Source organism: Podarcis erhardii, assembly GCF_964252035.2.
Source record: "Podarcis erhardii genome assembly, chromosome: 5".
Lineage (NCBI taxonomy): Eukaryota > Metazoa > Chordata > Lepidosauria > Squamata > Lacertidae > Podarcis > Podarcis erhardii.
Genome location: NC_138509.1, coordinates 65,617,747 through 65,642,944, shown reverse-complemented (window position 1 = coordinate 65,642,944; position 25,198 = coordinate 65,617,747). Strand labels below are relative to the sequence as shown.

The following is a 25,198-nucleotide window of genomic DNA, read 5'->3' as shown; positions in this document are numbered from 1 at the left end:
CTGGAACGGGGCCAACAGCGAGGGTTATTGGATTGTTTGGTTACTGTTGTAAACCCCGTTCACAGATAGTGGCTGGGAAACCCAGCCAGATCGGCGAGGTATAAATAACGTATTATTATTATTATTATTATTATTATTATTATTATTATTATTAAATATTTAAACAAATGAATTGTAAAAAATATAGAACATTAACACTAATATACGCCTTGCTGTGAGTTTCCTGAAAGCAGCATGATGGTCTCTTTCAGGGCCTTCCCAATACCTTTTGAGGCCTGTGGCAAGACATGCCACCTACACTTCCCTGCCCGCACCCCAATAGGGTGGACGGAGCATCCCAAGATGGGTTGCCTCAGGTCACCTCATTGGTGCTCCAGCCATGCTGGAGCAGCAAGCTAGCTTAGTTGCTGCAGGGCGGACCACATGGCACACCTTTCTGGCCACTTTCCACCCTTCCGAATTTGCTGTGTGAGGCAGCTGCTACACTCTGCTTCATGGTAGAGCCGACCCTGGTCTACACATATTCCTTTGATCCAGCAGGGGTCTACTTGTGTATGCATATCCATAGTTATATGCATTTGATATATTTGGCAAACTTCTGGCGGGGAGAGTAAACAGCACAACATTGCAATGAAAGCTGAAGAAAAACAGATGAGCCCATAGACCGCACACTAAGATCAGCCACCAAAACCCAGTTATCCAACACAGGAAGTGCAAACACCTCCTCCCAAGATCTCCGGGGTGGGCGAACGGCAGGGAAAATGTGTATCTGAAGAAGTGTGCATGCACACGAAAGCTCATACCTAGAACTAACTCAGTTGGTCTTTAAGGTGCTACTGGAAGGAATTTTTTTATTTTGTTTTGGCAGGGAAAATGTAGTTTAGCCCTTTCCCTTCAGCCACCCTTATTTCCCCCATTCCCCATCCCCCCAAAATTCTTATTTTTTTGTTATCCGAATTGCTGGCATGGAGACAGCCAGCCTTCACATCCCAATCCAGGGGCGACCATGACAGCGCGTCCCTACAGCTGACCGACAAGCCCCGCGGGGGACGTCCGCTGCCCATCCAACCCCCATGAGATTGTTCCACCCGTATTTCCTTGGCTTGCCGCCGAGTCTCCTAAAGGAGAACTACATTTCCCAGAAGGCCGCGGGTCCAGGCGCAGGCGCAAGAACCCCCCCTGGGAGCCGCTGCGGCGAAGCCGGCCCTGTGATTGGATGCAGGCGGTTCCGATCGAGCTGCCCATTGGCTGTCCCGAGCGCTGCGCCCGATGCCGGAAGGGGGAGGGGGTGGAAAGCGTTATGGCGACGACGGTAGCTGAGACGGAGAGCGGGGAGGGCGCGCAAGAGATGATGGAGGGTGAGAGGCCGGGCCGTAGCGCGCGGGGTCCGAATCTGGGTTGGGGCGGGCGAGGTTGGCTTCGGCCGTTGCGGGGAGGCTGCGGTTCAGGAGCCGTTGGGCGTCGGCGTTTTGCGCTGTGGAGGAGGCTCACCGTGTGTTGGCGGGGAACCTACTTATGGGTGCAGGGGGGGCATTGGGAGGAAGCATGGTGGAATAATGGTATTGGGCAGGGGAAACTGGGGGTGTATGCAAAGCAGAGGCAGGGGGGGGACTGTAAGAACCTCCCCGAATCTATATCCATATCCAGTGCATGTTCTGCATGCAGCTTGTTGGGTCTCTCTCCCCCACCCCCAATTCCCCCCCCCCAAAAAAAAAACACTTGGGTGTCTGACTTCTGTTACGCTGTTTGCGTGACCTACAAAATATATCCCTCCTGACACTGCTAATATAATTTTAAATGGGTGACATCTTTTCGAAGAAGAGGTATCTGATAACCCTCCCGCCAGATTAAGCGGTACCACTAAGTGGTCACTGGAATCCTTGGTGTCCGCAGTTTAAACTGACACACAGAGGGATCTTTGATATTCTTTAGGACCCCATTAGTTGCTTCACATGCTGCCTCTTGCCTCCCCTTCAGTGCTTTACTTTACCTTGGAAAATAGTGCATTGAGGTGTTCTGTATGGTAGTGTATTTTAATATGTATGACTCTTGTACTGTGAACAATAATGTGTGACTGCTTTTTGTGGGGACAGGAAAATTATTTAGGAGAACTCTGTTCTTGGACCTTTGAGGAGGAATTGCTGGTTTTGTTAGTATTTAAGAATGCTGGGTTATGAATTATGAAAAAATATTACTCTGGGGCTTTTAATCCCAAAGGCCAGTAACCATATTAAGGCATGAGACCAGGAAAACAAAACACAATGGGTGCTCCATCAGTAGTGCAAAAGAGCACTGCTATTGACCCTCTCTATGTGTGTTCTGTTGAAGAACAGTAGGAATAGTCATCCTAGCGTCTTAGTACTTTCCCCAGTCATTACTAATTCTATTCTGCAGAGAGCAAAAAATATTAAGAGCTGAAATTTCTTCACATGCACTGTTTCAGTAATCCTTACAGCAACTCTATATGGTAGGTGAATATTATGCCTGTATTACATATGCAAAATTAAGACTGACAGAGTGATGTGCCAAAAAATAGGGAAAAGAGTAAGTTTATGATGCAAGCTAATCTGACATTTGAATCAAAAACATCCTAGGGCAGGCTCTACTCTAGGGGTGGCAAAGTTCACGCTTGTTTGATCTGTTGTTTTTTACTAGAACCCCAAAATCTGCTGACAAGAAGCAAGTGCAAATGATGTACAGTTATAATTAAAGGGTGTCTCTGAACACATTCTGACCCTAGGGATTTGTTTTCAGTACTGTACCAGAACTGAACTGAGCTCACAGTTATTTAACACAAAAGTTCACTTCTGGTTAGCTTTCTTTATTTTAGCAGCCCAATATTTTATTTTATTTGGGGCAGGGTTCTTTTGTTGTTTCTCTTATTTAACAGTTGGAACTTAGAAACCCTATCTGAATTACTGCAAATCATCCTGAGATCTACTAGTAGATACAGATATGCCTTTTGCCCATACCTGCTGTACCAGTTCCCTCCTGTAATCAAATCTATGATATAAAGCACAGAAATTTTTAAAATGAGTCATCTTGGTCCCTAAGCAGGTGATTTTAAAGTAAGCTCCATTTAGGCTTGATATACTTAGGTTACTTTGTCAGATTCTGTACAGCTACTGTTTTTCTTTAACATCTGTTTAGACTTTGTGATGTTGGATACATATGGCAAACTAGATGTGTATGCAGTGATCACACATGGCGATCTGTGTGTAGTTGGTCCTCTTTTTCTCACATACATAGTATGTGCAGGAAATTCATAACATCTGAAGCAGTCCTGAAGTCTGGTGTCTTGGAAAGATTTCTATGCCATGTGTTACATGAAGTAATTATAATCTATACCTGCAGACTAGGTGGAGAAAAATGTACAAAAATCTTGGCAGGGTGCTCTTTCCTTCTCACTGAGTTGCCATAGAACAGTCCTTGGGCATCTGGTAATAAGGTTTCTTCCAGGAAGCTTGGAGAAGAGGAATCCTTGTTTGGGCTAATGTAGTAATTTATAAAAACAAAGATCATGTAAGCTAAACACACATGATGCTCCCCACTTGGATTCATAGAGAACAATTACAAGTCATGTCTTACTTTTAGCTGGACACTGCATGAATATGCCAGTTAGCTAGTAGCTTGTGGTAGCATTGAGCATTCCAACTAGCGATGTTGTTCTTTGAATCCTATTTTAAGGCTATAGACATCTCTGCATAATACCTGTGGGTGAGTCCTGTTACACTCAAGTCTTGTGGCAACTTAAAGCCTAACCAATTTTATTGTGACATAAATTGCTTTTTGGACAAGACTACTTTAATCACTGAAAGCTTATATGCCATAATGAAACATTAGTCTATTGCAGCAAAATCAACAAAGAATCATGGCTATTTCTCTGGAAACAGATGAATTCAGTTGGGCATACTTGTGCGTAAGCATGCATAGGAGCAGGTTGCCCTTCTCTTATGTTGCAAATATAGAAATTCTAATAGCAGGAGTGGAGAGGTTACCTGTGCCCCTCCAGATGTTGTTGGACTACAATTCCCATCATCCCTAACCATTGGTCATGCTAGCTGGGTCTGATGGGAGTTGGAGTCTATCATCTGCAAGATGGTCACAGGTTCCCCACACCTGCTTTAATACTATTAGTAGTTTATATGTGTGTCATTGTTTGCTTCCTTCCAGAAATAAAACTTAATTACAGTTTCTTTTACACAGTTGACAGGAGGATTGAGTCTGAAGAGTCGGGAGACGATGAAGGGAAGAAGCAAACGGTTTGCATAGTAACAGACCTCAGTCAGCAGAGTTTGAGGGATGAACAGAATGGCGAGAATTCAACAGGTAAACTGTTATTCAAGAAAGAGAGATCATATGCTGATATACACTTGAAGACATATCATAACCCATCACTTTAAAGCTTTAGGAGATGAGTTAAAGCAGGAGTAGCTGAACAAGCATTCCCATCATCCCTGACTACTGGCCATGCTGACTGGGACATATAGGAGCTTGAGTCCACCGACATACAGAGGGCCATAGGTTAACTGCCCCTTCCACCCCTTATTATACTTGCCGGCTTTGGGGTGTAATTTTTATACTGCACTGTATCTCCGCCTCCAGCAATGCTTTTGTATGTTTTGGACCGCATTGTTACTCATTTTCTGATAGTGTGCTGCTGCTGTTCTTTGATACACTAAAAACTTAATGCACTTTAATAAATATAAATTAAGATGTTCTGGGCTGTTGTAGAATATAGCTGTTCAGTTCCTATGAGCAAGATTTTTTTATTTTTGTTTCTGTCTTTGTCATTCCATATAGCATCCACATTGGCCTCTTTGTAATCTCTTTGTAATGAGAAGTGGCTGGTTAGTTCCTTGCCTAGCAGAGGGTGTACATGGTTCAAAAGAGCTGAACACAAGAGGATTGACAATTGTTGAAAGTGAAGTTTGAGCTTATGACCTCTAATGGGTCTGCTCAGTAATTTCCCCCCTCAAAGTCTTACATGTTTGAGCATGCCATCTTTTAGACGCAAACAGTGGTGTTTGGGCATGCCTGTGTCCAATGAACAGCAATTAAGTCTCCTCTAATTTTTTAATCTTCAGTTTTTTATGTGATTTAAAATTAAATTGAAATTGAAACGCAAAACAAAAGATGTTTATGGTTGATACTTTAAGCTCAGCACCTTTTCTTGTATTTAGGCTACTGTAACGTTTTTATTGTGAAATCTAATATTGGCCATCAATCAGTTTTGTTGAAATTCTTACTTTGCAGAAAAATTGTTTGTATTTGGCTAGATTTGAGAGCTCCTACTTTAATGATGGGTTAGAGTTCAAACTATTGGAGAAACTGTCTTGGCTGTTTCACTCATCCAAGCTGTTCTTGTTCTAATCCAACCTCTTCCTTCTGATTCAGTGTAGCACCCATAATATGTTTTAGAACTTTCTGCTGGCATTCTGTTTTGACTTGGAAATCCAAAAATAAGCTAATCAGGCGTAATAATATGCTCCTTTTTCAGTGAAGTTTAATTTGGGGCTTTTCCAGGCAAAGTCAGACTGGAGCATTTATTAAAAGTCCTCTGTCATTCAAGGCAGAGATGGACAGCTTCCCTGCTTGCTTCAACTTGCTACATTTGGATAACCTGCAGAGTCATATAAGAACAAACGAAACTAGAAGATGCTGGAAATTAAACCCACTGTGCTCTGTCTGAATCCAAAGCATAAGCATGGGTAAAAATACCTATTTATTGCATACACTTTTTCTTAATCTGCTACTGAATGGAAAACAGAATGTTTCTTCTTCATCCCATGCAAGTTTATAAAATGTCATACACCTTCTTGCCAATCCTAATAGCATTTTTCTTAGTTATAGCACACACATATCCACAAAGAAAATGTGGATCTTTTTGTATGTATGCACACCTTTCAATATAGAGGCATATTCCTGCAGTGGCCTCAAGTCATACCAAATTATAGTTACCCTCCTTGAAGGGGTTATAAAGCTGGATTGTGTTAGGTAACACGACATAAAGAACCCATGTATGCGAAAGAGATATCCAACATTTGGGGTGGAATTGAACATCACACTATTACAAATGTTCTGTCTGCATAAGAATATCAGCTTACCAGGTGGAACGATCCCCGTTCACTGTTCTGGGGTTTCCCAGCACCCTCAAGAGCCAATTTTGGGATGGGGGGAGCCCCAATGTGTGATCCCTTAGTTCAGTGATGGCCAAACTTGGCCCTCCAGCTGTTTTGGGGCTACAGTTCCCATCATCCCTGACCACTGGTCCTGTTAGCTAGGGCTGATGGGAGTTGTAGTCCCAAAACAGCTGGAGGGCCAACTTTGGCAATCACCGCCTTAGTTGAATCCTGCCCATTGTTTCCAACCCATTGCATAAGAAACATCTGTTGTTCCTGGAATCTATTTCAGATGGCATATGTTATGTGGAGTTGAGAAACAGGAGAGCGAGAGTTTTGTATTTAGAATATCATGCTAATAATATGGCAGATGCACCAATTAATATCTGAGGTGGAATGATTATGCTTAGCTGGTGATAATATGAGGTTTAGCTGCTGATAACATTGCAGTGTTTAGTTGGTGAGTTATCACGATGTTGAAAACCAGATTTCACCTAGCTCTTACACAAATTGTGATTCGTGATATATTGCCACCTCAAATATTATGAAACAATTATCACGATGTGAACAGTGTCCAGTTTTGGACAATATTTCACCCAGTCCTATCATGCATTTTGAAAATTCTGTGAACAATCTGGGCATAATGGCAGCATTTGTCTGGCTGTGAGTCTGGCAGGAACTTCCTGAACAAACTGCTTTGCCACAATGGGTGCAACTGGGAGTAACTGAGATGATTGGAACAAGCTCTAGTATTGTGTTCCTAATGCTAAGATAGCCTACCGTTACACAAATGACTAGTTTTGTATTAATTGCCAAGACCACTGTTGGGTTTTTTCTAATCCTGGCCTGGGGCGGGTTCATAATCTGGCATGCAAGTTTGGCACGGCAGCCTCTTCTTTCAGCCCAGTTTGTTTTGGGCTGAGGACTTGCAGCCTGTATTTCATCTCCTGCACATGTGCAGTTTTGGCATTCTGACAATTTTGAGCTCCTTTATTGTACTTTGCTTACGTCCCTGTGGTGCACTCAGAGGGAATTTGTTTTCAGCCTCAACCACATGGTGGCAAAAATGTCAGCTGACTTCCCAACAGATTGTGACAACCGCTTTGATCATGAATATTTGCTAAATTAATAATAAGCAAGGTGGGCAGGTGGTTGCTTTGTATGTGTTTCAGTATTAACTGAATGATGACATTTTCACAGCAAAGTGTCTCTTCTGCTGTAGACTAGTGTTGGAGCTGCACGCTGCTCATCCCTAAAATGCAAGAATTCTTGCTTTACTAGATTTCAGAACATTGGTGGCTTAGGCAACTATTATTTAATCAGATTGCTATCTGTATTTGTCCATGAATGAAATATACTGAGATGAATTCAGTGCTATTATGATCATTCTGTCAGCACAAGCATTTCTACTTGACGGTGTGAACATGCCCCTCTCCTTCCCCTACACACTGCTTTTGGGGTTCTCCCAACCTTACACACACACACACACACACACACACACACATACACACACACACACACACCCTGGAGCTGTTTTTTTGGAGGGGGTAGGTAAGCAGGATTTGTCATGCTGGCTCCCGCTAGCACAACTATTTAGTTAAATCCAGTTCATATCAGCCATCCAGTGCTTATCAGGTGGTGGGAATGTGTGTGGAATTCGGGGGCATAAAAGTCGGCTGTAGCAGAGTAAATAGGCAAGAGCATCCAGTTGTTTTCCCCACACCTTTCTTTCCATTGGCCCTTCTTGCTTCCTGTAGCTGATGATTTGAGAGCGGACGCTTGCAGAAAAGGATTTGGAGGAGAGAGGGTGGCTTTGCACATAAGAGAGCAGGTGCGGGGTACCTTTGGCCGAACTACAACTCCCTTCAGCCCCAATGGGATGGTGGAAGTTGCAGTTCAGCAAAATCTGGGGAGCTAAAGATTCCCCTCGCCTGAGATAGAGCAAGGGGGAACTGGCAGAGTTGTTTATGAGATCAGGAGACCAGCTCAAGAACGGTTCGGTGGGTGTCAGCAAATTCTGTGTGCTGGAATAAATGGCTTCTGTAGCCTTCCTGAGTCATTATTTGTTCACAAGTTTGTCATTGTCTGAGGGGGAGATTGCCATGAGCCTGTTAGTCCTGTCCCTTCCATTGCATTCCTGCTTGCTTCTCCTGCCACATGTTGGGAAAGCAACATCTATAGTAGGAAGCTCCCTTTACTTCTGCAGGTTCTGTGCACAACTAAGAACCTTGACATTTCAAGGTTGTAAATTGCTTGGGGAGCCTGCACAAGTACAGTTAGCTCCCCACTGTCAATGTTTGCCCTTCCATGCTTGAAAGGTGGTGAAACTGGGGGTGTGACAGAGGAGATTGGAGCCCCTGGACTCTTCTCCCAAAGCAAAAACAGGCTGCAAAACCAATAAAAGCACTGCTGACAAACTTTGTTTTGAAATAAAGAGAAAGAAACTTCAGTTGCTTGGCTGCTACATTTTGGAAACGTCCTTCATTGGGAACATGTTTTATATAACAATTTCCACCAAGTACTTGAATCACAATACTGGCTTCTGTTTACTATAGTGGCTGGTGAACTTGATGGAAATTGCTATACACCTGGAGTTCCTTTTTTCCTGCTTGTTCCTGCTCATTGTGTTGAGGCTTGAACGCCTGAAGAGGGCTTATGTTGCTGAACATTATGTGAAGGAGGGAATCCACCCACCTGCCAAATGGAAAGCTTGCATGAATTATTCAGCGCAAATCTCTGAAGTCCACCTCCACTCATGCATACAGAGTGAGAATTGCATTTAGGAATGAGGTTGGGTTTTGAAGGGGGGGGGGGAATCAAAGCAGCAAAACAGTTTCTTCAAACAGCTGGTAATACCAGGTTCCCAGTGTACTCTAATGAAAAAAGTGAGACCTAATAATATAGCTTGCAAATATATCTGGCTGACTTTAATCATGAAGAATGTGGCTGTAGTTCTTCAGGTGACTAGACCAAGAAATTGGTGTTCTGCCACCAGATAATCCTTGTGATTTTTGTTTCTTCCATTCCAAAAACTGTGCCATGTTACCCAAAGGGAGCAGGCTGCAAAGATGGCCGATGACTAATCTAACATTTCTGGTAACAGTTATATAGTTTGTGCGGTTGGCCACTTTGCCCGCTATGACTTTCCTTCTTTAGCCACTGAAGCACAACTTCTGTTAGTGCAATGTTGTAAATGTACTTTTTTTTTTTAAGGGTTCATCAGTATTGCTTCCTTCAGTGTATATCACACTTCTTCTTGGCAACGTGACCACCAGGTTAGGAGGCCTAATCCACTCTGAATACGTTAGGTGTTCCCTCTCTCTTTTGAAGGCATTCTTTCTCCTATGAGAGAGCTGACATTGCAAGCTTGAGTTCAGTTGATGAGCAGCATGGGGTTTAAGCAGAGTGCATTTGTTCTATTGCAGCTGAAGCCGAGACGCCGGTGGATATGGAGACCATTAGCCTGGATCCGGAAGCAGAGGTAATATAGATTTAATTTCCATTGTAGCAATACATGGGAAGGGCCCACCAAGGAAGAACTCTGAAGCCTGTGTGATCAAGAATTTCTTTTCAAGAGTTAACAGACTTCCCCCCTTTAAAATGTATATATTGTTTCTGTGCTGAGATCTAGGGCAATGGTGGACAGGTACTTGGTATGATCACAACAGCAGAGAAATTGGGGAAGAGAGCTTCAAAGGCAACAAGATACTTTGCTGATGGAAAGTTGATACAAAAAGGGGTAGAGGCATCTGCCATTCTCCTTTTTGTCTTTGAAGATCTGCACTGTCAATCTGTTTTCAGATTCGTTGGTATGGTGGAAAACTTTTGATTAGACAGCATGTCAAAGGGCTCCACTTTCCCTATAGAAAGACTATAAAAAGGAATTAGCTGCCTGCTCTGTGTGTCTCATTCCCCAAAATGCAAAAGCAAGTGGCACACATGGTGTATTTATAAGCATATAGTTGCAAAGCATGTAACTAACACTTTCCCCACAGGATTTTCATTTCATTCAATCCTGAATGCCTTGGTTGTGATACGTTTCAGTTCTCGAACACCGAAAACCTGGAAGTAAATGCTTCCGTTTTCAAACGTTTTTCAGACCCCAAATGTGCGATGCAGCTTCCGCCAAGGGCAAGAAGCTCTTGCAACCAATGGGAAGTTGCGCCTCAGTTTTCGAATGTTTCAGAAGCCGAATTTTGTTCGAGAACCGAGGAACCACTGTACTATAGTAGTAATGTAACCAGAAGGAAGAATCGGGTGGCTTTGTGTGTTGACAGATGTACATTTGTTTACATATTTACATAAATGTACATGTACTTTTTAAAAAGGGGAGGGGGCAGCCAACTTGCTTGGCTGATGCATGGGGAGGGATTTAGCCTGACATCTGAACTAGCATTGACATCACCGTGTACATTTGACTTTTCATGGCAAAGTTGAGGAGCTGGGCTTGTCCCGCAGAAGAAAAATAGGGCCAAATCCTCGTGTTTCTGATTGCTGAAAAAGATGTAATATATTCAGCACAGAGCCCCTTCTTTTAGGAAAGAGATGTGAGTCCTGCACAGCAATTGTGCTGATTTGTTTCTCTCTAAGCAGAAGGCCCTTGGGCTTTGAGGGTTTCCATCTAGTTAACAAAGGCCAGCTTTTCTGCACACTGTGATGGTATCACCCACCCTTGCAACCCGAATGCTATAGGCCTACAATCTACCTTCATGCTACTTTAGAAGTAATGTTGAAATAAACCTTTGTGTGAATACTAAGATGGCTTGTGGCTTTTTATTGCCTTTCAGGATGTTGATCTGAATCACTTCCGAATTGGCAAGATTGAAGGGTTTGAGGTGCTCAAGAAAGTGAAGGTGAGACTCTTAAGGAGCCCTCTCTAGTTGAGCTGATATGCCTCTGCCATGGTTGTGTAACTGAGAGTATGCGTGGCAGCCAAAGTACTTTGCTATATTTCTCTAGCTAGAGGGATGCAGCATAGTGGAATAAAGGCTGCATTTGAGAAGAGGGAAGCAGAGGGCACCCAGAAGTACACTAGTAGCATTCCTCTGTGGGTCAAATTACATATGAAGAAGAAGAAGAAGAGTTTGGATTTGATATCCCCTTTATCACTACCCTAAGGAGTCTCAAAGCGGCTAACAATCTCCTTTCCCTTCCTCCCCCACAACAAACACTCTGTGAGGTGAGTGGGGCTGAGAGACTTCAGAGAAGTGTGACTGGCCCAAGGTCACTCAGCAGCTGCATGTGGAGGAGGACCATGACTGGATCTCCCAAACTCTTTAAAAAGCAAATTTGAAATCAGCCACTGAGTGAATTAACAGTGAGTGAATGAACAGTGCTTGGGTGCAAGAATGTTCATTCCTTCACCATACCCTAAGCATTTCCTCCAATTCAAATTCTCATGCGCACACAGAGCTACTAATAGTTTCACCATGAGAAAAGGTAGACACAATACAGATACTTGTAATATTTCCCAAGTGGGGCTAATATCCACTTCAAGGGCAATTTTAAGCTGGAAAGTGGCATGAGTGCAAGCCTCATTGACCTGAGCACAGTTGTTTTTAGGCTTTATAAAGGACATTGGAAGATCCAGTAATTTGTACCACTTAGTTTGATTCACTATCTCCTTAGCTGGGCTGTGCAGTGGTATGCTATATGTAATGGTTCTAGGGGTTGCTTGTGCGTAAATCGGCACCACGCTTGGCTGAGTTACCTAGGTGAACCCTTTCTGTCCGGACAGCCACTCATCCGTGGCTGTCTCAATCGCTGGCAGAATCCGTCAGTGGGCGTTTCTTGAACTTCTTCCAGCAAAGAAGCTCTTTGACGCCTAGTCTCCGCCTACTCTCCCTATGCGGAAGCCTTCTGCGCAGGGAGGGTGTGGGCAGCGGAGGACCCGTGCTCTCCCTGCTGGTCTCCGGCGAGGAGTCATGGAGCCCCCTCGCCGATTCCCCCATCTGCCCCCCTTCTCCACTGGTGCTACGCTGATTTCCTTCCCCAGAAGATGGGCTGCCTCTCTCCCTCCTGGGACGCTCTCCGGCATCCCTCTGGAGCCCTCCCTCCTCCTCTGGCTCCGATGGCAGTTCCCTGACACTATAGATGAAATTTCATTTTCTCCTGGCCCAAAGACTGCCAGGATTGGCAACAACGTCCCCCCCCCCCCCCCCCGGCAGTGAAAATGCACAGTAACCCTTTTTGGCCACTGCAGCAGTCTTCATCTGGTGGGGAATGGGTGGAGATATTAAGAATTGGTGGAGGAGCAGGAGAAGAACAAATAATTTGAGTGAGGGCAGCATCCAACTGCAGAGAACTTATTTTCAAAGCTGTTTCACACACCATATTAAGTGCATCTGTTGGGAGTGAGACTTGTGCGTTATTGTTTTTACATCCTTTGTTTATCTTCTCTCTGCACATCAGACTCTTTGTCTCCGTCAGAACTTGATTAAGTGCATTGAGAATCTGGAACAGTTGCAAAGTCTCAGAGAACTGGATCTCTATGACAATCAGATTCGAAAGATTGAGAACTTGGAGGCCCTGACAGAACTTGAGTGAGTACCTAGGCTATATAGGGCTTTAAAGGCTTTAAAGGTAATTGCCAGCACTTTGAATTGTCTTGGAAATGGACTGGAATCCAGGAAAGTTATTTCAATATTAGTGAGAGATGTTCCCATGTTTGTCTCCCTCTCTCAGAATGGCTATCCTCATTGTAACATGCTTCTTTTCCTGGATCATAGATCTTATTGTAGCTTGCATGGCTATGTAAGACAATGGCTTCATGCAGACACCATTCCATTGTTAATTCAGACATTGTGCCTAACTATACTTAGTACAAAACATGGTTTTTGGTTGTGTGGCCAAATTTGTTCTTCATATAAAGAGAGACTACAAGTTATCATCCCACCTGCAGAAGCTTCTTTCAGCCAGTATATACAAAGCTCTTTGATTTCCTCAATCTGTTGCTGGACTGCAATCCCCATCATGCCATTCTACTGGCGGAGGTGATGGTCGTTGGAGTCCAACAACATATGGAGGGCCACAGATTCCCGCCCCCCTTGGTGTAAAGAGTGAAGTTAGAGATTTAGACTGGGGGAATCCAAGTTCAAACCTCCAGTGAGCCATGAAGCTTGGGCCAGTCCCATACTCTCTCATCATACCCCACTTCTGAGTCATTGTGAAAGTAAAATAGGAACCAGCTACATATATAGCACTATGAGCTCTTTGGAGCAAGATTGGGATGCTATGCCTTAGAAGATATCTACATTTTAAAGTATTTTCCTTTGTTTCCTGTTTAGGGTCCTGGATATTTCGTTTAACATTCTACGGCACATTGAGGGGCTGGACCAGCTCACTCAGTTAAAGAAACTCTTTCTTGTGAACAATAAAATCAGCAAAATTGAGAACCTAAGCAACTTACATCAATTACAGATGTTAGAGCTGGGATCTAATCGAATCAGGGTAGGTATTTGATGGTGGTCTGTAAGGATCCGTCATTGGTATAGCTGAGAAATCAGCCATATCAGACAGGAGTGGGGAGAAGTAAAAATGTGCTGCTGCTGACTGCAACAGTGACTTCCAGAGGGAGACCTAAGAAGCATGGAAGTGTCCATTTGGCCTCCAAATGCTTTCCTTGGCTACCTCCCTGATTTCTATTAAAAAGGGTGTTGCTCCCCCTTCTGAGAATAACTCAAGAAAAACATTTTAAAATGCAAGAGGGAAACTCATTACAGTGTTGATTGTGGTTGGCACATGGTGCTTTCAAGCAGCACACAGAAAGACAACTTCAGGTTGTTACATAAGGGTACCCAAACTTTGAAAAGTACTGGAGTAACAAAGGCTTGTAACTGTATACTACTGACAGCATAGATTTGAAGGTGAAAGAAAGCCAAACTGTAGACTTGGCAAGATCAGATAGTACATTAAGAAACTATGATTTTAGGAAACAACCCCCCCCCCAAAAAAATAGATAATGAAAGTAGGGTAAACAGCTGATAAGCAACAAGAAGTTGAGTGGAACTAGTTATGTGAAAGCGGCAACTCAAGCTAGAAGATGAAATGAAATTTTGAGACGCAAATAAGCAGAATATTCTCTGTTCCAGTACATAATCAAACATCAGTGAAATAATATGACTAATAACTATTTATATTGGATAATCAGCATTCTCTCTTCCAATCCCTTCATGTAATCACTTGTTTGAAAAATACTTTTAAACATAAGATACTATTTATTTCTTTTATTGACAATGCTGACCCTGTCTCCACCCCTGAATATTCTGCCAGGTGGAATTATCTCATTGTTCCAGCTTCACATGGATTCCCCAGGTGCTTAATAATTAAGAAGGTACATCCTGCTAATGGGATTCTGTAGGCCACTTGTTCTGAGTGAGCCGCCCTAAAGATTCTGCCTTCTTAAGGAATTTCTTCTCAGAGCTTCTTTGGGAGTCCAAATGACAAAGAACTCAAACTTGAAACTGAAAGTTGCTATTCTGCAGCATTTGCACACAGCTTAACTATGGATACTGTGTTAGTTCAGCTTGCTTGACCAGTGCAAAGTTGAAGTCATCAGTCATACAGCATGAGACTTCTGATCTGAATCATCTCATGAGCCACCTTCAGTATACAAGTTTGTGATAAAGGACTGGGTGGGGTGATGTTGGGTAGTTGACTGTGCTACAGTCTTACTAAGTAGTGAATGTGTTGCAAGAGGTTTGCTTGCTAGAATCAAGGATTGTAATGTTTACTGCGGTCAATTTGCAGGCAATTCAGAATATTGATACGTTGACTAATCTGGACAGCCTGTTTCTGGGAAAGAACAAAATCACCAAGCTTCAGAACCTGGATGCATTGACAAACTTAACAGTGCTTAGTATACAGGTATCAGCCCTGGACTTCCCATTCCATTTATTTATTTATTCATTTATCATGTCTGCTTTTCTCCTTCATATGAACTTTGCAGCAGTTTAGACCTTTCAAAACTAGAATGACAAAAAGACCAGTAACCTCTATGAATGAAGGGAGGCAATTATAGTTATAGTTCAGATTGAGGAAGGAAGGAACTGTCAACCAGTTCTCTCAGCTTATCATTTTCCAGTCTTAAAATGAGTTCTCTACATTTCTTCAGCAATTTGCAATTGAAAAAAAATGAAAATTCTTCAGCATCTTAGTGTGAATTTATTCTAATAAACACATTTGTGTAAACAGTTTTGATTAATGTACAGATTTTTACAAGCAATTTCTCCTAATGCATTTTTGGTATGATATTGTCACTAATAGTTTCATTTTTATGCATGCTTTCCTCTTAAGTAATATGCATGGGCCAAGGTGTACATGTGATATTGTGCAGCTGCACAATGACTCCAAGACTTGTATAAAATGTGCCGTGCGGGACTTCCGGGTCGGCGCCATCGCCGAATGGCGGACTCCCTCCGAGCTCCGGAGGGAGCCTGCACGGCAGGGGCTGGGTCCTACCGCACCGGCGATGCGGGGACCCTTAAAAACCACGGCCACGGGGGCCGTGGACATGGAGACTCGGCTGACACCGTTAGCGCCCTCCCGACTCGTGAAGGAGCCTTTTTAAAGGCTACGGATCGGGTGCCGGGGAGAAGCGTGGTGTTTTGAGTCCTCTGCTATCCCTGCCGCGCGAAGCCGCATGCCATTCGGCGGAGAGCGCTGGCTTTTTCCTTTGAAAATTCGGACTTAAAAGAATAACCCGTAAGTAATTGGAACTTGGATTAAAAAGAGGGACAAAAACTTTAAAAATTTCGGCGCGAGCGGGGGAGGCGCAAAAAAGGAAGTCAGCCACCCCCTCCATTGTAGAAGGGTCAAAGCAAAGGATCTGATAACTAAGATCGGAGTAACATCATTTTGGCAAGTTTTTAACCTCACGAGTGAAGAATATGAGATTGAGCTGGAGGAGGAAAGTAGAATTCGGACTTAAAAACAACCCCCCCTGGAACCCCGGGAGCGATCGATGACGGAGTTTGGAGAGGAGAAAGGCAAGTTTTGACAGCTGTCAAAGAGCTGTCAAAGCGGAAAATAAGATAGAGACTATGTTACAAGGACTTTGCTGGTTATATTTGTTATAAATTGGATACAAATTGTTTTAAATAAGGATTATAAAGTTACTAGGGCTAATGGACGCGATCTGGAAGAGAACTTAGTTTTTGCAATCCACCTAGAGGAGCCGAGGGATATTACAAGTGGTTTTAGCTGGAAATTGGAACAGAACTGTTTATCTCCTGGGAAACTGCAGAAATGGAACATTATTATGACTACAGAGGCCACTACACCGAAGAAGACAATGGAATCATCTGTTGTGGAATGAAAGGAACTTGACGTAATGTTTTGTTTCTGAATAACAAGCCTCTGTAAAGGAACTAACTTTTGGAATTAGGACATTTGTGCAGGAAAACAGGGACAGAAAGAAATAGAAAGAGGAGTGTGATCAATAAGAACAACAAAATAACAAGAATTGGACCAAGTCAAAAGTGGGGACGTTTGGGACATCCAGATTTGACAAGCTTAAGGATTATAATTTGGAGTTTTTCACTCCTGGATATAAAAATCTGGATGGAAAAAATGGGCCTTTCTTTGAGACAGAATCCTTCCATGATTGGACATTCGAAATTAAAGAGGACTGGCAAAGGACTATGACTTAGAGAGACGTGGAAATATCGGACATTGAGGAACATTGGGAACGCAACCGGGAAAAGGGGGGGTGGGAAACGTGGAATCCAAAGGGCGTAAACTATGTTTTATTTAGGCTATATACATCTACATGGTATTCTAAAGTGGGGAACTCGTGGTGGGAATAAGCCGATTTTAGGGGAATGGAAAATAATGTTTTTTTTTTTTAAAAAAAAAATTGGGTTAAGGATAACAAGTCTGAATTGAGGAGAAGAACTTGTTGAGATCATTTGAGAGATTTGGAATACAAGGGGGGGAGGGAAGGGGAAGTCCTGAAAGGATGTAATTGGAAAAAGATTTGAAATTGGATGTTTTATTAATTTGTAATAAAAAAAAATAATAATAAAATGTGCCGTGCAAATACAGTGAGTTCAGTAGAGAGACATGTAATTTTTTTACCTGAAAAGTCTGGTTCTGTCATGTTAATCCATTTTTTATCACCACCCTAGAGCAATCGGTTGACCAAGATTGAAGGGCTGCAGAGTTTGGGGAACTTGAGGGAGCTGTACCTTAGCCATAATGGCATAGAAGTCATTGAAGGGCTGGAAAACAATGTGAGTTGCCTATTTATTGTTATTTATTTGGCGCCATCCTTGTACATGCCATTTTACAAATAATGAGCAGTCAAGTTTCTACCCCAAGAGGCTTATAAACTAGACACAGACGCAAGGGAGGTAACAGAGGAAGGGGACAGAAATGGGGGAATATGGAAAGATCACACATTTATTTTAGTTACACATGTATAGGCTTAATTTCAGTAGAGCATTGGGACTAGATAGTTGTTCTAATGACTTCATGGAACGGGTGAGTTTTGAGGAAGGAAGGAGTTGCATCATAGAGACCTCCTGGAATGGCAGCTGAAGGATACTGGCCAGCAATGAGGAGAGCACAGAGTTGTGTGTGTGTGTTTGTGTTTGTGTAAGCAGAGTCTTTTGAGGGAGCAGGAAACCTTTGGATTACTGAAGGTGATTGGAGATAGATGACTATAAGCCACAGGCAGGGATATGTCTGGATAGAAGTGTGTGGAGATAAAGGAGGAAGGCCATGGAGGGATTTAAAGGTAAGGAAAAGAAGCTTGTGTGGTGAAGAGGAAGCTAGTGTGAGGATTTAGGAAAGGGTGTTAATGTGGTCAGTTACAAGAGAGATAAATAATTTTGGCAACAGTACTGGATAGAAGTAGGGAAACCAATGTGAGGAAACAGAAGACCAGTAAGGATGATGCGTAATGTGAACGTGAGTTTCTGCCAAAGGCAAACAAACAAAGGGTTGTATTTTTTGTCCTGTGGGAAAAGGAGAAGCATAGAGTATTTAGCCACGCTTGGTTATATAAAGCAATATTGAGGGAATTCCAACACACTAGTAGTATTTTGGGAAGTGGGTTGTGCTTTTCTCTTGAGGTGTTATATTTATCAAAAAAAAATTGAGTTTATGTCCAAAATTGGCCTGCTAGTTCTGGCCAGTTCAGTAATTTTTTCCAATCCTGATGTTTAGATGCCAAAGGTCAAGTAGAGTTATACCTTAGGGAGAGCAGTTGACTCTGCAGTATGTATGGTTGATGAACTTTGGCTATTTTGCTACATGGCATGTCCCTTTATGCCTATTAATGTTTCGTCCAAGGATGCACAATTTGCAAGAAGACAAGAATGAAAATAGAGACTAAAGTTTTCTTTATGCTTGTTTCAGAATAAATTGACAATGCTGGACATTGCGGCCAACAGGATCAAAAAGATTGAAAATATTACCCATCTAACAGAGCTCCAAGAATTTTGGGTAAGTCTATGAGAGGGAGACCAAGAAGTGCTTACGGACCAGCAGCATAGCCACGATGGCTATGTTTGGCCTCCACTGTCAGAGGCAGTGTTTGTCTGGGAATCATAGGTGGGCAGAGTACTGTTGTGCTCATGTCCTGCTTGCAAGCTTCCCATAGGTATCTGGTTGGTTACTCTCTAAACAGGAAGAGCTGGACTAGGTGGGACATTGGCCTGAATCAGAAGGCTGTTCTTAAGTTTTTAGAATGGTGGCTTAAGACCCCGATAACCTGATCTAGTACTCAGTCGCTGATGGTGTGAGAGGGTTTCCAGCTCTCTAAAGTTTTGCAGTGACAGAACTTTAATTCCAGGCTGTCCTGCCAAGCGGTCAGAAATTGGGGATCCAGAAAGGCACCTTTAATACAGCGCTCAAACAAAATTATTGTACTGTATTTTGGGGAGAGCGGATGTCATTCCCATACACTGAATTTGCATGTGTGTGAGAGCCACAGCATGGGAAGCACTGGGCTCGAAGAATTAAGTCTACCACGTGCTTCTCAATCCAGTCAAAAGGAGGAACAAGCATGCATCCTCCTGTCTCCACCCTTGCCACTTGTTGGGCCTTAGGACTGCTCCTTAGCTTATACCAGTCATGTGGGAGCTGCAGCAGCCATCTAGGGCCACGACCCTGAGATTAAGAGTCTATTCTTTACCAACTCTCAAAAATTGCTGGCACTTTTCTTTTGTGTGTGTTTTACCCAGATGAACGATAACCTCATTGAGTGCTGGAGCGACTTGGATGAGCTGAAAGGAGCCAAGAACTTGGAAACAGTCTACCTGGAGCGAAACCCACTGCAAAAAGATCCCCAGTACCGACGCAAAATCATGCTGGCCCTTCCATCTGTCCGGCAGATTGATGCCACCTTTGTCCGGTTCTGAACCCTCTCCACTCCCTTACCTCCTCCCTCCCTCCCTCCCTCCCTCCCTCCCTCCCTCCCTCCCTCCCTCCCTCCCTCTCAGAGTGTCACAGATGGGATTTTCATCCACACTGCATCCTCTGTCTTCAACCCTCTGACACTTAAAGAGCAAACGGCTAACCAAGAGCACTGATAACAGACCTTGCATATAATGCACACACTTGTTGTTTTTTGATTATTATAATTATTATTATTATTAAATCTTAAATGTGTGAGATTTCCTGGTTGTGACAGTGTCTGTTCCTACTGGGCAGTCTAGTAGCATGTTCAGAGATGTACTCTGAAACCTGAGCATTTTCTATCTGTAAAGTGTTGGGCGCTATTGTTCTTGCAAAATTGCGTGGTGACCCATTGGTCCCCTAAGCTCTTTCCCTGTCACTGACACCTCGTAGTAATAGCCCCTGAAACAACTGTTCAGAGCTGAATAGCATCAGCATTGTTTTACATATTGAAATAAGCCCAGGAAATGGGGACAGGGAAAGGATGCTCACACTGCGGAATGCAATCTGTAATTCTGTTCCCTTTCCTAAACTGAGGAGGCAGGACCATCTTGGATAGCCTGTCTAATGAGCATAGTAGCAAGTAGTTGCAAGCCAGCCTCTATTGTGTAGTTTAGCAGCTTCTTCCAGTCTACACTTTGATCTGCATTCCATAATGTAACAGCTGGGTGTTGTACCTGTCAATATTTGCACTGGAAATGATAGGTCACATCCTGGTTCTTCTCATTGTGCAAGCATGCCTGTATTCCATATGCTTCTATTTGCCATTCTAGCCCTCTCATCTGCAGGCGTGCATTCTGATGGGATGCAGTTTAGCAGCATGACGTTTCCATTTGTTTACATGTACTTGAACTACTTGAGATTCCTGCATTGCAGGGGGTTGGATTAGATGACCCTCGGGGTCCCTTCCAAATCTATGATTCTATGAATACATTGCATTCCTCCTGCTGATTTATAAAGGCAGACTCCTTTATAGTGGCAAAACAAGCTGCACCACTTGTGTGTGAAATTCATATGGTGTTAATTTGTTGGGGATGAGGGAAGAATTAGCAATTCTATCGATGATCAAACTGTGACTATTATTGCCAACTAGTTGTTTTATTTATTACAATTAGTTATATTTCTCATGCGCCTTTCAAGATCTAAATCCTACCAAGGCAGCTTACAAGTAATATTCAAGTGCATACCTCAAAAACACAATAAACAATACTAATATATTAAAATACATCAGAATCCTTCCAGCAGGGCTGTAATCACCGTGTGGTGAGGGGAGCAAATCTAGGGGTGGGGTGTTCTCCTGTCTCCCGTTCCTAGAAGCCTTCCTACAGGAGAGTTGATGGTAGATTATCCTGGTGGGAAAAGGGGGCAAGAGAGTAGGGAAAGGGATCAGGGTGAGATGGTGCACAGTTTTATATCTCTTAACGCTAAGTTATTTAGGACTCTCCTTTGTCATTTAGGAGTAACCAACTAAATGTATGCATAAATTTGAAGCCAGTGCCTTTTCTTAGGGGCTGTTGGACATTACTTTAACTGTGCCTCATGAATATACCCGCAGTGGAGGTGAACGGTCCTCTATTTTGAACAAGTGTCCTGGAAGGCACCATATTGCGAAGTTATCTTTCAGCAACTCTTGAGAGGGCCCTCGGCAAATAGTCAGAATATATCAGTTTGAAATCGTCTTTGCAGAACAATTTTCTCCAAAGAACTGAGGGCAGTACATTGTAACAATATGGCTGAACAGTGAATTGAACCTGGGTCTTCTTGGTCGACCTAGTGCAACGCTGTATTCAACTTATCCCATGGCTCTCCTGCAGAGAGTGCCGAACTTTTCTTCAGGAAAGCAATTCCGGTCAAGCTGAGCAGAGTAATGTGTGGTGCTGTACTGGCCTTGAGTAAAGAGATTTCACTCCTGAGAACTTGGCACCACAGACATTGCAATCTTTATTGATCACCTACCTAAGAGTTTTCTCTGCATGTTGAAGTGATTTCTAAATTGACCTCTCTGTTGTACCCCTGCAGCAGTATGCACTAGTCACAAGAAGGAATCAGAAAGCTGAAGAAAAGCCAATGGAACAGCTGGCATCTAGAGGAAAGAACTGGGAGGGGGGAGCAGTGTTAATGTTAATACCTTTAGAGTTTATCTTGGAACTAAAATGTTAGTTCAGTTGAGGACACAAACCACAGGGAAATGGAACCTATAGAAATGTAGAGTTTAAGGTAGACGTGAAAAAAGTTGATGCTCCACTATGTGTATGACTTGCGCCTAAATGTTACCCATCTTGATTGATCCCCGGGTACCTGTAGGTGTGAGGAATGCATATCCTGTAAAATTAAGTACTCTGGTTTTCCTGGTCCTTTCCTTGCCTGTGTTTTCCCCAGTTGCCTGAAGGTTTTCCTGTTGTCTGAAGACTGAGCTTAGAAGTTAGTTAGGTTTGTTGGTTTCAGAGCTGCTGAATGCCAAGCTTTCCATCACTCTCGCAATTATGATCTCATAGGCGACGGCTTCAGAACTCTCAAGTCAGCAGCAGCAGGTGAGGTTTTAACAACTCTCCGTAGGACAGATTGTTGTCTAGGCCCTCCCCAACCTGGAACCCTTCAAATGCTTTGGACTACGGATGCCCTCCACCACAGCTAATGGAGGAAAAGGCTATCAATGGTTACTAGTCATGAGGAATGTGTCCTACCTCTCCTATTGGAGACTGTTTGCCTCTGAATACTATTTGCTGGAAAATGACCTCCCATAGGTACCTCCCATAGGTAACTTGGGGACCTCCCATAGGTAACTGATTAGTCACTGTAGGGAACAGGATGCTGGACTAGAGGCCTTTATTTGCATCCAGTAGGGCTCTTATTAGGAAACAGGAGGCATCCAATGGAGTGAAGGAGCAGTAGTCCCTCCTTCCTTTTTTTCTTCCAACCTCCCCTTCCTTCCCATTGATCTGTCAAAGACTCACTTGACATGCTAAAACCTGACAAAATGTGGCTGCTTACGTTTATGCTCGGTTCTACAGATCCACACCCTCTTACCAAACAAAGGCAAGGTCCGGTAAAATTATTAAACAGGAACGGTCTTGGGAACCTGCCTGCAAGTTTCAGATCCCTCCACCTTATGCATACACCCAGGAATCTCTTGGAGTGGATGGTGAACAGCAACAGAGTGGAAAAGTAGAGCAGTGGCATTTTACTGACTTCAAAACTCAAGGGAAGAAAGACTAGGAGGAGGAGGAGAATAACAGTACGTTTAGCATCCTTTGTATTTCCTTGGAATCTCACGGGATACGTGCAATGGAGCCACTATCTGATAGCAACTCAGCAGAGGGAGGGAGAGTATGGACACAGTAACTTCATCAACATTACCAGGTATTTTACAAGCAAACCTTTCTGTATATAAATTGGAAAGCAATGCAAAGTAGTGTTTGGGCATCAGGGGCGTTTGGGAATTTTGAACTTTGATTGTCATACCATGACCAGATTCAAAGTCCCTCACACCTTGCATTCACCCCAGCTGAACTGGGAAGCTCAGCTCCAGTCAAGCCTAAGTCTGTCTCCTGCCTAGATTCCTTGTCTTATATGTCTGTTTTTTGCCATGATAGAATTTGACACCATCCACAGTCTGAAACAACTGGAGTGCAGCAGGTAGCTTCATTACAGTAACTGCATCTGTATAATGAGGTGTTGGTTCAACTCCATCCACTAAAACAGGTAGCCAGTTCCAGTTACAGATAGGTAGCCGTGTTGGTCTGCCATAGTCAAAACAAAATAAAAAAATTCCTTCCAGTAGCACCTTAAAGACCAACTAAGTTAGTTCTTGGTATGAGCTTTCGTGTGCATGCACACTTCTTCAGATACACTGAAACAGAAGTCACCAGACCCTTCTATATAGTGAGAAGGTGGGGAGGGGTATTACTCAGAAGGGTGGTGGGATTGGGTGATTGGCAGATAGCTGTGATGAGCCTGTTGAGTGTATCTGAAGAAGTGTGCATGCACACGAAAGCTCATACCAAGAACTAACTTAGTTGGTCTTTAAGGTGCTACTGGAAGGAATTTTTTTATTTTGTTTTGACAGGTAGCCAGTGTGTGCTCTCCAGGTATCATTGGACTAAGGCTCCCATCATTGTGCCATTGTAATGGGCTGGTGGGTGTTGTTGTCCTACAACATCTGCAGGGGACCACGTTGGCTATCCCTGCACTATAACCCCAAGCAAGCAAGCAATGCCACAAACTGCAGAGTAAAACCTCAAACTCACTAACCTAATCTGCCTGGGATGGAGGAAGAAATCCTTCCAGAAACTCAAATCACAGGTCAGCCCAACCCAACTTTGAACTTGTGGCCACCACTGAAAGAAACTGCTGGGATGCAAGTCCCCCTGATGTGTTAGCTGTGAAACAGAAGGGCTTTTATGTATTGCAGTGGTAGGATGTTGCTTTATTTATTTCTCAGGTCCCTTTGGCATTGGGCTGAGCATATTTCCTGGTGGCGGGAGATGGGAGGGAGAAAGGCTTGCAGCAGGACATCTTCTCACACATTTCTCTGGATTTAATCTTTGAGTCTGATCTGCACTAGCACTAGTTCTCCAGGGTTTCAGACGGGGGTATTTCCCAGCCCTAACCGGAGATGCTGGGATTGAACCTGGGAATGATCTGCATAGAAAGCACGTATTCTACCACTCGGCGATGGCCTTTCCCCCACTTGCACTAGTGGACATCTACATCAGAGAGATGCATTCCATCACTAGTTCCAATGCAGTACAATCCTGTGTTTGTCTAATGGGATGTAAGTGTTACTGCGTTCAATAGGACTTAGCCCCCAGGTAACTGTGTATGGTAGATGTGACTAACCTGTAGCCCTCCATATGTTGGTGGATGACAACTCCTAACATCCCTGGCCCTGGCATTGCTGGTTGGAGCCAATGGAGTACCAAAGCATCAGGAGCTCAGAGAACCACAGGTGAGCAGGATTGCAGTCCTGCTCCAGAGAAGTAAGAAGAAATACCTACTTAATTTATATGGGATATTTCTAAACCTACCCGGACCCTGAGATCATCTTCTGGGGCCCTCCTTCGTGTGCCGCCTCCTTGAGAGGTCCAGAGGGTGGCAACACGAGAACAGGTCTTCTCTGCAGTGGCTCCCCATCTGTGGAATGCTCTCTCCAGGGAAGCTCGCCGGGTGTCTTCATTATACACCTTTAGGCACCAGGCAAAAATGTTCCTTTTTAACCAGGCCTTTGGTTGACCTGATCAACATCCCAGACCCATTTAAAATGTGGCTCTTTTGGGGGGGGTTATTATTGGGTTATTGCTTTTATTTTTATTTTTTATACTGTGATCTTTTTATGTGAACTGCCCTGAGACCTCCAGATATAGGGCGGTATATAAATTCAAATAAGAATAAGAATAATTAAACAAAAACAAAAAAAAAACAAAACCTGTTAAACGTTACCAAATACCATCCTGTTGTACAACTGCAATAAATAAAACAGTTAACAAATTTCCAAAGAGAAATTGGATACTGTCCCCAAGACAATCTTCAGTTATTTATATTCAAATGGTTTGCATCGGTTGTGAAAAAGAGCTGGACATTGGTGCAGGATTCCATAATTAGGAAGCCTAGTGTAGAATTTGAAGTCCATTTAGGAAGTTTTTTCCAAATTGTTGAAAGGCATTAATTAGTTCAGG

The 25,198-nt window shown here is 43.3% G+C and overlaps 2 protein-coding genes and 1 long non-coding RNA gene across 5 annotated transcripts in view; 2 read left to right on the top strand and 1 right to left on the bottom strand.

Annotated features, from left to right (window-relative positions):
• Window positions 1-1,210: 1,210 nt before the first annotated feature.
• PPP1R7 (protein phosphatase 1 regulatory subunit 7) lies at window positions 1,211-19,741 on the top strand. The gene is made up of 10 exons (XM_081864108.1): window positions 1,211-1,358; window positions 4,207-4,329; window positions 9,548-9,603; window positions 10,910-10,975; window positions 12,534-12,664; window positions 13,409-13,571; window positions 14,871-14,987; window positions 17,249-17,353; window positions 18,483-18,569; window positions 19,310-19,741. The coding sequence occupies exons 1-10, from the start codon at window positions 1,217-1,219 to the stop codon at window positions 19,484-19,486; spliced, it is 1,167 nt and encodes a 388-aa protein (XP_081720234.1). The 5' UTR covers window positions 1,211-1,216; the 3' UTR covers window positions 19,487-19,741.
• An 847-nt stretch (window positions 19,742-20,588) lies between these two features.
• Window positions 20,589-22,252, bottom strand: LOC309343032. 2 transcript variants are annotated; one of them, XR_014157083.1, is made up of 2 exons: window positions 21,822-22,252; window positions 20,589-21,619 (listed from the first exon to the last, which is right to left on the bottom strand). It is a non-coding gene; the product is annotated as an uncharacterized lncRNA (long non-coding RNA). The 2 variants fall into 2 exon arrangements; XR_014157084.1 differs by having other exon boundaries at window positions 20,589-20,872.
• Window positions 22,253-22,279: 27 nt separating this feature from the next.
• The window catches only part of ANO7 (anoctamin 7), a 34,061-nt gene continuing 31,142 nt past the window's right edge, over window positions 22,280-25,198 (top strand). For both annotated transcript variants that reach the window (XR_014157082.1, XM_081864105.1), the window contains exon 1: window positions 22,280-22,883. The gene's annotated coding sequence lies outside the window, so the exon portion shown is untranslated. The remainder of the gene's footprint in view (window positions 22,884-25,198) is intronic.